General features: G+C 42.6%; 1 protein-coding gene across 1 annotated transcript in view; it reads right to left on the bottom strand.

Annotated features, from left to right (window-relative positions):
- The window catches only part of ADAMTS5 (ADAM metallopeptidase with thrombospondin type 1 motif 5), a 90670-nt gene that overhangs the window by 54454 nt on the left and 18781 nt on the right, over positions 1-17435 (bottom strand). The window contains exon 2 of the mRNA XM_040423204.1: positions 15678-15810. Within this exon, the coding sequence (XP_040279138.1) occupies positions 15678-15810 (133 nt within the window). The remainder of the gene's footprint in view (positions 1-15677; positions 15811-17435) is intronic.

Genomic DNA, 17435 nt, shown 5'->3' with positions numbered 1-17435 from the left:
CTGAATTTGCTTCTACTTATGCTCCTAGTATTCAGACTGTCTCTATCTTTTAGGTCAAACCCTCATCTGCTGTTTTGGCTCTATCCATCTCTCCTGGTTCTCACCCTGCTTGTCTACTACCCTTTGAACTCAGGTTATTCTGGTAGGTGTGCTTAGCTCACAGCAGTTTACTGCTACGTTACACCGCAGACGTAACCACGGTTCCTAGCAGTCAAGTCCACCCAGCCTTGTGGCAGGCTCTGGTGAAGAACCTAGGAGTAACATTAGCTTCCTACCAAGTGGAGTGGTTAAAGAAGACTGGCAACAGTCTCTGAGTTTGCTGGCCATGGCTCCGGACAGGGACTTCAGTATTTTCTTACACAACCTGAACTGAACTTTTATATGTAAGAGAATGGAGCGATATAAGTGATTCCTTACCTGGTCACATATCAATTTCCAGTGTTAATTCTAGATTACTCTATTTCAGATCTAGTAAAAAGGAATGCAGCGGTAACCCCAGATTTCCTTTACGGTTATGTTATCAGCCTGCCCAACAGCTCTCAAAATAAAAGTCTTGTTTAATTTAGCCATTTGTTGGGAATAAGTTTTACATGGATCAGCAGAAGCTGGAGGAAAAAACCCTCAAACCTCAGCAAACGCCGTGCGGAGATAGTGTTGTGTCTGAAGCACTTCCTAATATCTTGGCTGAACATTCTGCTTTGATTTCAGATTGTCTAACTTGTGCCTTTGACTCATTTTACCAGCCGCAGTCACAAACTCCGAGCACGAAAGTAGAACAACATTACTTAAAAGGAGAAAGAAGAGGACCGGCAGCGTCTTGGTAGAAAGAGCAGCCTGAAATGGAACAACATATTTTGAAAGGAAAGAGAAAAGGGTTTGTGGTTCAAACAGGAAACTCAGTGATACAATTACAACTTCTCGTGTTCGTAGCCAAATGTTAGCAATAGATATACTATTACAGGATGGGAAAATCCACTGTAGCACTGACAGAGGTGTCAGTGCTACAGAAGGAGCAGAGCTGAGTTTGCTGCTTGGGACAATACAATCTGCCATCATCACATTGTGTTGTTAGTGGTAGTTTTCCACAGGACTATAGGTAAGATTAGTGAGACATCTTAAAAAAGTTTTCCAAGATTTTTTTAACTGATGGATAGGTCATCAGTATCTGATCAGTGGGGGTCCGACACCCAGGACCCCCGCCAATCAGCCATTTGAGAAAGCACCAGCACTCACAGTTGCGCCACAGCCTTCTCTCAGTTCATTAAGCACAGCGCCGTCCATTGGATAGTGGCTGTGCTGGGTATCACAACTCAGCCTCATTCACTTGCATGGGGCTGAGCTTCCCCTAGGCCAGGTGACCGATGATCGTGACATCACCTGGCTTAGGCAAAGATGGAGAAGGACGCAACGCTACTGTGAGCCCTGGTGCCTTCTCAAACAGCTGATTGGTGGGGTCCCTGGTGTCGGACCTCTCGCTGATAAGATACTGATGACCTTTCCAGAGGACAGGTCATCAGTGTAAAAATATCAGAAAATCCCTTTAACCAGTTCAAGACCATGCCATTTACCTTCTTTCCTAACTAGGCACATTTACTTTTTTTTTAAGTACATGCAAAAGTGATAGCTTTCAGTTAAGTAAATCATTTTTGTGCCTTTTTTCAGTGATACATAGGGCTTTATTTTTATGTTATTTTAGTTTAGAATTTTTATTTTTTTATTTTTGATACCCGGGAAAAAAAAGCTAAACATTGTCTGTTCACAGTTTTTTTCCATTTTTTATGTCCCTTTTTATGTCCCTTTTTGATAGAGGAGGACATATAGGTATGGTATCTGGGAGTGAGCATGTGTTAGCATGTGGTAGCAGCCGCAGGTTTTTACTTATTATCTATTTATATTAGCCAGAAGGTGGAATACAGTCCCTGCAGACTGGAACAAAGCCGTTCAGCTTCACTGCAGAGCTGATCTGGATCTGCTAAGGTCCAGCAGCTCATGCAGACACCCGGACCCCAGTGATCACATGATTGCTAGGGCCAGAGCAGGAAGCATCGGCATTGGCTCATTGTGTATACAATGATGGAGTAGTTAAGGACAGTAAAAACATCTCTGTTTCCTTTGTGTTGAAGGCCTGCTGCAACAACTAGTGCCCGGCTACAAACTCTTCAAGGAAATTCAGGACCTTTTCAGGACAGGCGGTCCTGAAGTGGTTTAAAGTTTTAAGCTTCAATTGTGGGCAGGTGTGACGCTGTTTCTAGAAGAAAGCAGACAATAAATCTGAAACCACTGTATTTTATATCTTTACTATTTAAAGGGTTCTCCAAATGGCACATCTCTAAATAGGGATCATTAGTGATCATCTGATCGCTTCGACTGATCAGCCATTCCTTGTAGTTGACCACAGATTTTTTCTGCAGTGGCCACTTCAGGAGAAATTTGGTATTACACGACATCTATTCAGCAGCTATCTGCTCTGGCTAAAGGAAGGGAGACTTGAGATGTCCTAATGGGACAATGACTGTAATACAGGACAACAGTGATGTGACTAGCACTGTCATGGTTATATATGATTTAAGAAATGAGTAATTGACTGTGGATTAACCATTTCAGTCCATCCTAGCTGTCCTTTAAACACCGCCATTTCAGGTCATTCACTGGTCGCTGCTGCTGTTCTAAACATGAAGGGCTAGTGTAAGCATTTGCTATGGGCATCAGCTACTCCCATGGGAATGTGGCTGACTCAGCGCCTACCATTACAGTTTACTACCCCCATCCTCCATACACAAGGATGACAGACAAAAACAATCCTGTTTGGATCCAGTACAGCCCTGTATATATTAGAGTGACAAATGCTGATGCCAGTTATTACTGCCGAAGCTTTTAAAATTCCTTATCTAGCCATCTTGGAGGGCATTCCTGGGTCTCGAGACACAATGTGCAGGCTTCATCGCGGAGGGATAGTCACAGCATCCAAACATCTGTTCTCAATCTGTGTACAGACATCTACACTGGACAACTTCACAGCAAAATTCCCCAAATCTGCTCAATCTATGCATCTGGATAATTGCATGCTACAAATTGTTAGGCCATACAGAAGCTACTTAAAGGGGCACTCCGGTTTCATGTAAGGTTGCCTTCATGTTTTGATAAAATGTTCTGTAACTTTCTAATGTACTTTGTTTTTCAGTGTTTTTGTTTTCAAAATCACTGCTAACAGTCAACTAAATGGTTTCAATGCAGGGGCGAAAAAACAAAAAACAAAAACTGCACTGATAAATTGTAACAAACCCTGCATCTGTGTCAGCATTGCAACGAATACCAGCTGGACGTAAGCGAGATTGTTTCCATTCACCAACAGCAAGCAGAGATCCTGGAAACCATGAGGAATTAATCTTATAATTTAAAGGGGTATTCCAGTTATAACAAGTTATCCCCTATCTACTATCAGATTGGTGAGGGTCCTACCTCTAGGACCCCCACAGATCACAAGAACGGGGGCCCTGTACCCTGTGGAGCTCCCTTGAATGGACGGAGCGGCTGGTCGGAAATGCACACTGCCACTCCATTAAATTCTATGGGAGCACCAGAGAAGTACACCACTCGGCTTTCTCCGATGCACCCATGTTTCCAGGTATTACGACCACCTTGCAATCCAGCAGCGGTGGTCGTGCTTGCAAACTACATAATTACCAACATTTCAGTTGGTTAAATCAGGGCATATAAGCCCCGACCCTTGAACGCTCCGAACACGTTGGAAACACCCAATGGTGGGTGGGGTTCGTGTTAGTCCCACCCATTTTCTGCCCAGGACAGAGCGAATTACCTGCAACTGTCTCTGAAAATCAGGGACAGTCCCGGCAAATTGGGGACAGTTGGCAACTATGAAACTATAGGAAAAGTGGCCTGTCTGGTGACCGTGGTAGCTCCTGTCCGGGTCACCTCATATCTGCGCTGCAGCGGTGGTCGTAACAAGCAGTGTATAATGTGATGGAAATATGAATCCAGCCAGCAAAGGAGGCAATATGGAGAATCACAATACATTAGTAAGTGCCTTGTCTACATGATAAATGTAATTTGCTGAAGTGACACAACCCCTTTAAAGTGTTTATCCCATGATTGATGTAAAGAAATGAAAATCAGACATTGCTCCAATTGCTCTGATAGATTTAATTCAAGCTGGAAGCTCAGAAAGCGTGTCCTTTCTCAGGGAGTGTGCCCTATCTGCTGCAGCTGGTGTCAATTGAAAGATGGAACTGAACATGTGTGTCTACCTCATCGAGGTGGACAGAGAAATTAGAAATATAAACAAACAGCAGGGGGCGCTATACATACACATTTAATTGACTTAGGGTACATTCACACGACCGTGTGTAATCCTTTCCGTTTTGCGGTCCGCAAATAAAGGAACCACGTGTCCGCATTTTGCAGACAAATGACTCCCGTTTGTGTTCTGTATGCCTTCCGTTTTTTACGGTCTGCAAAAAATGGAAGGAAAAATAAAGATAGAGAGAAAAAAAAAAGAATTATTAAGGTCTTCAAAAATACGGAAACGGATCTGCAAAAAAAAGATGACATAGGAAAACCATTCCGTATGTCATCCGCAATTTGCGGATCCATTGACCGATCTGTGCGGGCAATAGTAGGACAAGCTTCATATTTTTGCGGACTAGAAATGCGGAAACACGGATGCGGACAACATACTGAACGTTTTCCGCACATTTTATTCACCCATAGAAATCTATGAATCCGCATCTCTTCCGCAAAATGCGGATAAAATTATTCGTTCGTGTGAATGTACCCTAACTCAGTAGACTATACAAAAATTTTATTGCATTCAGTTACAAAAGTATTCAGATGCAGGTACTGGTTTGGAAAATGTAGAATACTTTTCATGAGACAACCACTGTTAAGGTCACAGAGACACATCAATGATGAAGAGGGGCAGACCAATATATTGTACAGTCAGGAGGAGAGCGTCTTAGCCTGCAGACATATACAACCTGTCCCATATAGGTGATGTTCAGTAGGCTTGACATCTCTTACGGGAGTCTGAGGGCCTGGAGGCTTGGGGAGAGTTGACAAGTATGCTATTAGGCTGTACTGTCTCCGTGGGCATGAGCCTCAATGAAACCCCTGCTGTTCCTCGTCTGCAATTCAGTAGAACCTTGGGTCCTATTACAAAAAAAATCTGACATCCACTGGGACCTGCACCATCTGAAGAGCCTGAAATCTAAACCTCTGGCCTAAAAGCTTTTAGCTTCTACGAACAAATTAATGCAGAAGTAAAGTGGTCTCATTTTTCAGTTATAATTTTAGCCTAACCATAAAAAATCCATCTCGTCACCAGTGTGTAGGGGAAGCCTGGGAGATACCTTAAATTGTTGGCAGCCTGACATCTGCTGGGTGCAAATAAAGTCTGGTGCACATCGACCATTTCCTAGGAATTATTCGAAATAGACAGGGGGTCATTTACTAAGCTGAAATACACCTAAATTATCTGCAACTTCGCCCCGCTCACGCCGGGTCGAAAACTGTGGGCGTGGGCGGAGAAGGGGACAGGCCCGTCTCATTCACCATTTTCTAAACCTGTTTTAGGCGTAGAAAATGGTGTAAATTTAGAACTGGCGTTGGATGCGCCAAAGTTATGGAGAGGCCTGCGCCTCTTCATAACTTTGGCAGATCCTCCGCCAGCTATGGGACTTTATTAAGAATGGTTTCTAAAAGCCGGTCTTAATAAATGAGCCCCACAGTCTTTAGGATAGATCTGCAAAATCAGATAGTTGGGGATCTGACCCCCCCCCTTCACCCGTCGATCAGCTATTGCGTCGGACCAAGCACCAGAACTTCACAGCTTTACATGTTGAGTAATGGGCGTGCTTGGTTACGGCAGCAACACTCCCATCTGCTTGGTGTTTCGGTGTCTGGTTTCGATGCAGCAGCTCTTCTTCAAGTAGTTGATCATCAGGGCTTCTGGGAGTCAGACCCTGGCCTTCTGATATTGATGACCTATCCTAAGGATGTGATCCATATTAAACCCCTTCAAGTCAATGGGAACAATATAAATACATATGCAATTAGCTCACCAAGGCCAGTTGCCAGGAGTGTTTATGAGGGACTTGACCTTTTTTTTATGCCAGGAGTCCATCTTATACACTGCACAATAACACCATAGCTGAAATTGCCCTTTGTCTATTTGCAGGCTTGCATGGAGGTGACCATATGGCAAATTCTGCGTATCTGAGATGTTTAATCCTTCACGTTTACACCAGTTCAGAACAGTACGAGTTCAGCAGGCTTCTCGTGCCAGGCAGATATGAGCTGGCTGTTAGGTTGTAAATAGTTAGAGCCACGTTGTGTTATGTCTTTGGTCTTGGCAGGTCAGACCGAGGATCGCTCTACACATGCCAACGCTTCGCTCCTGTTCTGTACAATAGAAATAAAATAACTTTCTCGCCTTTCCTGCTGGCTGGACGTAGTCAGTCTATTTGTTATCTCTGGCCCAGTTATACAGTGACTTCCCTGCTGTAGCTGATTATCCCCTACTATTCAAGACTACGGCCATTGGAGAGCTGCCAGGGTCTCACTGATCCAGGCTATGTCACTCACTGCCTATCAATGGTCTCAAGCTCAGCAGGAAGGATGGGGAAGGAGAAAACTGCGGAAGTTCAAGAGAAGTCAGAGAGTCTCTGTGTGTCACTGTTTGCTGATTGTGGAAATATAACTACAGTATATCCCCAGCTATGTCCTTCAGAACATACATGCATATGATCGGTCAGTGTCTAGGTCTACATCTAAAAATGTAATAATTTCAATGACAAAGTTTTTATCTTTTTTTAGAACATGGCGACACTGCCAACATAAAGCTCCCCAGAGATTTAGTGAAGGGGTTTCCTTAACTGCCCATCCTATTATTTAATAACAGTACATAAAATTGGCACCTGCCACCTTCCCCAACTCATGTCTACTGCTAAAGCACCCTAATAAAATTCATTCTGACCAATAAACCACTCAACTAATCACAGGTGGGTCAGAGCTGAGGCCAGCGATTGGGTGAGTGGCCATATCCTGCGTGTCAACAGAGACCAGCAGAGGACCGAAAAGTGTCAGTACAAAACCAGTGGTTGTTCGGTAAGGTGTGTATGATTTCTTTTATTATTTTGCACCATGCATAGCAATAAAAAATAAATAAAAAAATATGGACAATCCCTTTAAATTGGTAAAGTAATGAGTATCTTTATGAGAAAAGAAGACAGCAGACTGAGCAAATCAGCTCATGGTGTGAAGACCAGAGGTTGTAGTGAGAGCTACAGGTTTGAGACCTCTTGTGAAGGCTTGTATGCTTACAAATGTATTTAGGCAACATATTTATGAGCCTAGGCATATAACCAATGTGGTCTTGGTAGTCACGCTAGGTTCCTCGGTGAGCATGCTAAGTGCCTTGGTGGGTGTGCTATGTTACTTAGTAAGCATGCTACATGCCTTTGTATGCTAGGCTTCTGGTTGGCATGGTAGGTTCCTTGATGGGTGTGATAGGTGCACGGGTAGTTATGGCAGGCGTAACCAAGGGGTATTTCGTGCTCACGCTAGCTTCCTCAGTGAGCACGCTAGGTGTCTTGGTGGGTGTGCTAGGTTCCTTAGTGGGTACTTGCTAAATTTTAAACCAATAAAAATCACAACACAAATGCACATGTCAAGAGCAGGCAACCAGTAGTCCATGACTAAATGTATATACAACAGGTTCCTTAGTGAGCATGCTATGTGCCTTGGTAGGTAAGCTAGGCTTTTTGTAGGCATGGTAGGTTCCTTTGTGGGTGTGCTAGGTGCATGTGTATGCATGGTAGGTTCCTTGGTGGGTGTGCTAGGTGCCTTAGAAGGCTTGCATAGTTTCTTGGTGGGCATGCTGGATTCCTTGGTAGGTAGGTGTGCTAGATGCTTTTATGGTCTTCGAAGGTTCCTCAGTTGGCGTTCTAAATGCCATGACCAGGGTATTTCGATATATGGCTATAGCAGAAAATAAAATGTTTGCCCCAGCTAGACGATAGTTTAGCACTAACCCTGTTCGGGCCGTTTCATAGTATCATGTACAAAGCACATGACTTTTTGGAGATATCATTATTTTACAAAAATAAAAAATAAAAACAGAGAAAATAAAAAAAATAAAATATTATTTCGTGTTCTTGGCAGGGAAAAAACAACACGAGAGAAACAGATTTTAAAACTGCCAACTTTAAAACTACTTATAAGTCATTGCCAAATCAAAATAAAGTTTGCCTTTGAGTCTCGGTTCACTAGTTCAAACCACTTTAAATAGTGAGAGAATAACGTGTTGTGAAGTTGTGTTTTTTCAGTCTGGTTAATCATTTCTCTCTGAAGCAGCCCGTAACCGATTAGGTAAATTACGTGTCAATGTCAACATCAGTGACCGCGAGAGCAGTGTGTACAGGGTCTTACTATGGGATTACTGTACAGATCCTAATAAACATTAGGATGGTTATAGACTGGTTCATCCTGGGTTTCTGAGTCAATTTTTGGGGATGTGATGTCACCACACCTGGTTTTCTTTTAGCTAAGAATTCATGGACACACGTGTATTGTGGTTCCATCCAACCTCTGACTCGTAGGAAGATGGAATTTGCCATCTATAAACTTACTGAATATGAAACCTAACTATATCTCCATATGCTTCTGATTTCATGCACATGAATCCGATTACACGGCATGTTGGTGAACAATTTTTTTCTAGGAGATATGCTTCTGTAAAACATCTAGTATTCCATACAGTAGGATACATTTTATTTCTGGGGTCTCAGAAAAGTGGTTAACGACTAAAGTGTAATCCGAAGAGTCCAGTATAGGAGTAAAAAAAAAGTTCAAGTTCATCCATAATAACAAATCTTCTGCTTCTACTGGGAGTTATACCTCTCATCCATATGGGTGTCCTTCCTATGACCATTAAATCCACCTTTTCGGTTTTGCAACTTGGAGTGATCATTCCAGGAAATTCTTTCAATTTAGAGAGTGAAAACCGTACTTTCATATAGCTTTGAGACAAATCAAAAAGGAAGAGATGTAAACCATTACTTAGGTGTGGTGAACCCCAATAAGAAATAATGGAAATTTCAGAGTTTGTAAGTCAACCGAAAGAAAACTGAAAAGTCACCTACGAGTATAGAGGATGCTTGGTTTGACTAAAGTTATATTTCGTGTAGGGTATCCAAGCCTTAAAAGGGTTTTCCAAGACTTTAATACTGATGAAGTGATGACCTATCCTATAGGTCATCAGTATCTGACCGGTGGGGGTCCATGATCAACTGTTTGAGAAGGCACCGTTGCTCCTGTGAGTGCCGCGGCCTTCTCCATGCTCGCCAACCACAGTGTCGTACATAGTACAGCAGCTGTGCTTGGTATTGCAGCTCAGCCCCATTAACTTCTATGGGACTGAGCTGCTCCTAGGCAACGTGACTGATGAACGTGTCATCAGTGGCCTAGGAAAAGCTGATCGGACCCTCACCGATTAGATACTGATGACCTATCCATCAGAAAACCCCTTTAAGTGTGCTACTGGATGATCTAAGTACCATAAGTAAAGGGCAATTTCTAATGAGTCAAAGGGATCTCTGTCTTTGTTCATGTTTCATACCACATCTGCCTCCAGTCTGATGTCAATGGAGATACGACAGAACCAATGTATAGCAACGCTTCTCGAGAAGTCAAAACCCTCAACTTTTGAGTCCAATTTCACCAATGACATACAAAATGATATTGGATAAAATTTACTGAATATTAATTGGTTTCTAATAAATATTCATGATACTCAGTGGATGGGTGCCCAGTCCTCATTACTAGGACCTGTACAAGATGCTGGCACCACTCCTAGAAAGTCAATTTTCTTGGCCAAACTAAGGGCTCCTATTCAACTTACTTTTATCCTGTCTGACCAGCAGCTTGGCTCTCTCCCTTCAGAACTCAGTTTTTTACTATACTTTTATTATAACACACATTAAGTCTATTGACCTAATTCCTTAGATCTTCTGTATGAACTGTAAGAGGCTCTTGCATTACAAATAAACTGAGATTTCATAAAGGGTATTGCAATGTGGAGCAAGGTTATGAAAGCATCTTCAAGGCTATACTGACAGCAATAGAAAGAAATTTGGGAAATCTCAGCAGTCTAAACAGTCTTGGCAAAGGCCACCACCGCCACCACCACGATCAGTTCCTTCCCTCATATCCTACTACAACAAATAAGGAAGCAAGGTCCAAGTCAGATGGATCCTATCATACTAACGTTGTGTAGTCTATAAGTACCTAGAAGAACGTACAATATGAAACGCCTGTGCAGTATATTATATGATTAGTTTCTAAGAATATTTTTGCCAGCATTGTTGTGCTAAGTGCAAATGTGATCTTAGCCAAGGTTTACATAATGAGTAGTGTTGATCGCAAATATTCAAATCGCAAATTTTTATTGCGAATATCGGCATTTCGAGAATTCACGAAAATCTAGAATATAGTGCTATATATTCATAATCGCGAATATTCCATTTTTTTTTTCATCAGTAACCTCCCTTCTTGCTTGTGGGCCAATGAGAAGGCTGCAATATATTTGTCAGAGCTTATCAGCATCCCTAGCAAGCAATAGGAAAGTTGCCTACCCTTTACTATATAAGAAACTCCCCAGCAGCCATTTTCTGCTGTTTTTTGCAGTTCTGAGAGAGCGAGCAGTGTCATTGCTGTGCTCTGTGCTTTCATCTGGATCCTATTACATTAGATAGTTAGTTAGCTCATATATAGTGATGAGCGGGAGGTGCCATATTCGATTTCGATGAAATTCGCGAGAATTCGCTTGAAATAGAATATTCGTCATTATTCTAGTTATCGCGATTAATATGCGATTTAAATAATCGCGTATTGCGATTTTAACTTAGGGTAACTTTCCTATTGGTTTGATATCTAGAATTAGTGAAGATGACGAATATGACTAATGTATTCGTCATATTCCTCAAAACGAAGATAACGAAGTATTCTCCATCTTCGTTTTAGCTCCATATTCGTCAACTTCGCTAATTCTAGCAATCAAATAGGAAGGTTGACTATAGAGACAGCTGTGTTTAATTCGCTATGCGATTATATTACTTTGCTTTTTTTTAAAATAAATAAAATAATTATAATACCTGATAATTATTATAATTATTCTATTTATTTTAAAAAAAGCAAAGTAATATAATCGCATAGCGAATTAAACACAGCTGTCTCTATAGTCAACCTTCCTATTTGATTGCTATAATTAGTGAAGTTGACGAATATGGAGCTAAAACGAAGATGGAGAATACTTCGTTATCTTCGTTTTGAGGAATATGACGAATACATTCGTCATATTCGTCATCTTCGCTAATTCTACCAAGCCAACCATAATAAACCAGGTCTAAGTTGAAATCGCAATGTGATTACTTCAAGTTATATTAATCTAATTGCGATTTCAACTTAGAGCTGTGTTTCTAATGGGTCAGCTTGCTAGAATTAACAAAGTTAACGAATATGGAATATAGCAGTGCTAAGTTGAAATCACAATTCGATTAATATAACTTGAAGTAATCGCATTGCGATTTCAACTTAATTCTCACATCCGACAGTACATTCTAGTATGGAGACGTTCCCATGGTGATGGGGACGCTCCATGAGCACGGAAGTCAGCAGAAGCGGCAACGGGCACTGACTGGAGCAGCCAGGAAGCCAGGAATCCTCAGGACAGGTAATAACTACTTTTGGGAAGTGGGAAAGAAAAAAAATCTAACAATAAAAAAAAACAAAAAAACAAATATTCGAAATAGCAAATTTATAGTGCTATATTCGAAATATTCGCAAATTAGCAAAGTGCCGATATTCGCTAAAAAAATTAGCTATTTGAATATTCGCGCTCAACACTACTCATATATAAAATACAGATAGTTAGTGTCAGATAGTCAGTGTAGGTCAGATAGTGATATAGTGTAGCTGATAGGTTCCAGTGCAGGGTGTTAGGTAGTGTGATAGGAATTACTGTTTCTCTGCTGTCCATACATACATGCTGCAGACATAGTCCTGTGATGTCACAACAATACTTAGTGCACCAATCAGTAATATCTACTCAGACCTGATAAAATGTGAAGTTGCACTTATTGGGGGGAAAAAAATGTGCATCATTAGTGCCGATTTGCGCAATCGCGAAAATAATGACTGGAGATCATGAATTCTAGAATTTGCGGATTTATTGCAAATATTATTCAAAAAATTCACGAAATATTGTGAAAACGAATAATGCCTATGTCGCTCATCACTAATATTGAGGCATTTGTAATCAGATCTTCTAGTGGTGTTGGAACTTATTGACCTTAGTCATAACAGAGTTAACTCTTAAACGGGATGTCTCATGGAGACAACCTTTTTCCTCATGCCCATCCTCTCTGGTGACCCTGCCTGTCCATTTGTTGCATGGCATACAATACCCTATAGTAGATGCTCTGGAAATGAAAGAACAGATGTGGTTTTGATGTGGCAATGACTACTCAGCTGTCATCCCTGGCGTTAGAGAAACTACTGGGTCTTTTACGTTCGTAAAACCATAAAAAACATAGCCAACCAGTTATTTCCCATGAAGTAACAGTATTGCAAGTCATTCATCTGAATGAGCATATGAGTAATACATAGAAAGGTTAAAGGGGTTTTACGGAAGTTCAATACTGATGGCCTAGCCTCAGGACAGGCCGTTAGTATGTGATCGGTGGGAGTCTGACAGCTAACACCTCAACATATCAGCTACTTGAAGAGGCTGTGGTGCTGTGGTGGACGCTACAGCCAAATCATAACACACTAAGCACAGCGCCATATATTGTATAGTGGCTGTGCTTGGTATTGCCGCTCAGCCCCATTCACTTGAATGGAGCTGAGCTTCACCTAGGCCATGTGACCGATGAATGTGCTGTCAATGGACAATGGAGCTGCACTGGCCCTTTCAAACAGCTGATAGATGGGGTGCAAGGAGTCAAACCCCCACACTGATCATATATTAATGACCTATTCTGAGGATAGGCCGTTAATATGAAACTTCTGGAAAAAAAAATTTGCCTCTTTCACACGGGCGTCATGGATTTGGGCTGGATAAGATGCGGGTGCGTCGCGGGAAAATGTGCAATTTTTCAGCACGAGTGCAAAACATTTTAATGCGTTTTGCACGTGCGTGAGAAAAACCGGCATGTTTGGTACCCAAACCAGAACTTCTTCACAGAAGTTCGGGTTTGGGTTAGGTTTTGTGTAGATTGTATTATTTTCCCTTATAACATGGTTATAAGGGAAAATAATAGCATTCTTAATACAGAATGCATAGTAAACTAGCGCTGGAGGGGTTAAAAATAAATAAATAAATAATTTAACTCACCTTAATCCACTTGTTCGCGCAGCCCGGCTTCTCTTCTTTCTTCTTTCTTCAGAACCTGGGTAAAGGACCATTGATGACATCACTGCGCTCATCACATGGTCGATCACCATGGTAAAAGATCATGTGATGGACCATGTGATGAGCGCAGTGACATCACCACAGGTCCTTTTCCTCCTGCACAGCAAAGAAGAAAACAGAAGAGATGCCGGCTGCACGAACAAGTGGATTAAGGTGAGTTAAATTATTTATTTATTTATTTTAACCCCTCCAGCGCTAGTTTACTATGCATTCTGTATTAAGAATGCTATTATTTTATTTTCCCTTATAACCATGTTATAAGGGAAAATAATATTAAATATGGGTCCCCATCCCGATCATCTCCTAGCAACCATGCGTGAAAATCGCACCGCATCCGCACTTGCTTGCGGATGCTTGCGATTTTCACGCAGCCCCATTCACTTCTATGGGGCCTGTGTTGCGTGAAAAACGCACAAAATAGAGCATAATGCGATTTTCACACAACGCACAAGTGATGCGTGAAAATCACCGCTCATGTGCACAGCCCCATAGAAATGAATGGGTCCGGATTCAGTGCGGGTGCAATGCGTTCACCTCACGCATTGCAGCCGCGCGGAATACTCGCCCGTGTGAAAGAGGCCTTAAAGAAGACCTGTCAGCTCTGTGGACATGTTTATTTTAGTAAATATGCTATAAGAATTCTTTGTTGTGTTGTTCCTCTGTTATTCCGTCAAAAACTTTTATGAATAAAACTGACAACTGGGTCTTACTAGTTGAGGCTGTGTCTCTATACGGATTCACACTGTCCAATCAGTGCTGCCGGTGCCAGACCGTGTAGAGACACCCTCCCCGATAAGGTCAATGGTAACACCAAAGTGGGAATTTATTAAAACATTTCCAGCAGGAATAACAGAGTAATAACACAAAACAGAGTCCAAGGAAAAGGATCTTCTGAATTCATGTCATGGGGAATACAGGTATTAACAAAACAAAAAAAGATAAGTTAGAAGAGGCGACTGTTGGTAACTATTTAGATCCATAACATAATACAGTATCAGCTACACAGAATCTCATTTAGGGCTCGTTCACCCGACCGTTGGTGTCCCGTTCCCGTATCGCGGACCGCATTTGCGGATCCGCAATACGCAGGCACCGTCCCGTTCTCATTCCGCATCACGGATGCAGACCCATTCATTTCAATGGGTCCGCAAATCCGGAGGTGCGGAACGGAAGCACGGAACGGAACACTACGGAACCACTACGGAGTGCTTTCTGAGGTTCCGTTCCGTGCCTCCGCACTGAAAAAAGATGCTCTATCTTTTTGCGGAACGGAGGGATCGCAGATCCATTCAAGGAAAATGGATACGGTCGTGTGAATGTAGCCTAAGGGCTCATGCACACGCACGTATGTATTTTGCGGTCCGCAAAACATGGATCCACAAAAAATATGGATGACGTCCGTATTGCATCATTTCTTTCTGGCGGATCCGTTGTAACAATGCCTGTCCTTGTCTGGAAAACAGACAAGAATAGGACATGTTCTATCTTTTTTGTTGAACGGCCATGCGGACACACAGAAAAGGAACGCACGCGGAGTTATTTCCGTTTTTTTTTGCGGACCCATTGAAGTAAATGGATCCGCATACGGGCTGCAAAGAAAAAAAAACTGAACGGATACGGCAAAAAAATACGTTTGTGTGCATGAGCCCTAAGTGTGTTGGCTATGGGTCCCATGGCCCTGACGGGGGGGTGGGGGTGGAGTGTTCATGTTCCTCATTTTTAACTCACATTTTATACCGCCTGCGTAGAGCTTCTCTGTGATGGAGAATGGTATTCTAAAATATTATAATATCTTTTATTAGTGAATCACATTCCTCCCCCATCCTATAAATTATATTCTAGAAATTGTGATTCCAACGTGGAAGGAAGGGGTCAAGAGGAGGCGAACTGAGGGGATAAGTGGCCACACTGCGGTCTGTACTTATCTGGCTCAGTGAACCGTGTGATTCGTCTTTGTTGGGTAAACCCTATGAGATGTCATTGTTCCTGTACACATCCACAACCTTTCATGATCATTCGATCCTATGACACCCCGAAGAGTGCTCTGCGTCTATCCCTCTGATGACCCCAGCTTGTGCAGGTGAACAGACGAAGAACCTCAGGCCTGGAATTCATTGACGGGTATTCTGGTTCCTAATGCAGCTGGTTAGAGTGTTTGATTTGGCCACAGAACAGAAACAGCGCTACATACCAATTTCATGAGCGACGGTGAAAGCTGCATGGAGGCCGTCATCTTCAATTACCGCACAGCTGCGCTCCGGAGAGCATATGGTCCCCACGTCTGCCATTCCCAGGGTATCACATGAATGATGCCCACATAAATCCTGCCCAAGAAGAAGGGAAAAAAATAAGTCATGCAAATCTTGTTTTCTTACGTTAAACAGTGAGTAACAAGGTGTTGTCAGCCGCTTACACAGACAGAGCCTGCGGCCGGTGGATTACAGGCATCACCTGTCTCTATAACACGCACTTCCTCGCCAGAGAACCTTCACATTTCCGTATTATGCAGACTGGAGCAGTATAAAAACAAGCACGCCAGAGATCTTTAACCTTTCTCATCCTTTTTCTCCCTCCCAGGAGGGAGACATTGCTCAATATCTTCTACATCAATTTAAAGGGCATCTGTCAGCAGTTTTGTACCTATGACACTGGTTGACCTGTTACATGTGCGCTTGGCAGCTGAAGGCATCTGTGTTGGTCCCATGTTCATATGTGCCTGCATGGCTGAGAAAAATGATGTTTTAATATATGCAAATGAGCCTCTAGGAGCAACGGGGGCGTTGCCGTTACACCTAGAGGCTCTGCTCTCTCTGCAAATGCCACGTCCACTGAGCTTTAATTGACAGGGTCAGCTGTGATCACGTTTTCGCTGCCCGGGCCTGTCAATCAAAGTGGAGAGGGTGCTACAGTGGCAGAGAGAGTTAAACCTCTAGGTGTAATGGTAACGCCCCCGTTGCTCCTACGGGCTCATTTGCACATATTAAAACATAATTTTTCTCAGCAATGCGGGCACATAGGATCATGCGACCAACACAGCTGCCAAGTGCACATGTAACAGGTCAGCCAGTGTCATAGGGACAAATGTGCTGACAGATGCCCTTTGAAAAAACTAAAAAACTAAAATAGAAATATATCTGGAGTAATGCACAATTATTTTTACTACATTAGTGCAAAAAATATGGTGTAATTTTTATCCTCTATTTACTTACCTATCCGGAGGACTTGCCTCTTCCCTATCTGTGGGTGGGCAGCAGCTCATGAAGCACCATGGTAAAAGATCATGTGACGTACCATGTGATGACCGGAGTGACGTCATCCCAGGTCCTTAAACTATAGTTAATGCTCTCCACAGGTCCTATACAGTAAAAGAGTCAGACGGAGATGCCCGGCATCGCGAGCAAGTGGATTAAGGTGAGTTAAATGATTTTTTTTTTTTTTAACCCCCTCCAGCCCTGTTTTACTTAGCATTCTGTATTCAGAATGCTATTATTTTCCCTTATAACCATGTTATAAGGGAAAATAATAAGGTTCGGGTCTCCATCCCGATCGTCTCCTAGCAACCGTGCGTGAAAATCGCACCGCATCCGCACTTGCTTGCGGATGCTTGCGATTTTCACGCAACCCCATTCATTTCTATGGGGCCTGCGTTACGTGAAAAACGCACAAAGAGGAGCATGCTGCGATTTTCACGCAACGCAAAAGTGATGCGTGAAAATCACCGCTCGTGTGCACAGCCCCATAGAAATGAATGGGTCAGTATTCAGTGCGGGTGCAATGCGTTCAACTCACGCATCGCATCAGCGCGGAATACTCGCTCGTGTGAAAGGAGTGTGAAGAAGTTCGGGTTTGGGTACCAAACACGCGCGATTTTTCTCACGCGAGTGCAAAACGCATTACAATGTTTTGCACTCGCGCGGAAAAATCGCGGGTGTTCCCGCAACGCACCCGC

The sequence above is a fragment of the Bufo bufo genome, chromosome 3, assembly GCF_905171765.1.
Source record: "Bufo bufo chromosome 3, aBufBuf1.1, whole genome shotgun sequence".
NCBI lineage: Eukaryota > Metazoa > Chordata > Amphibia > Anura > Bufonidae > Bufo > Bufo bufo.
This window is presented reverse-complemented; position numbering and strand designations above follow the sequence as displayed.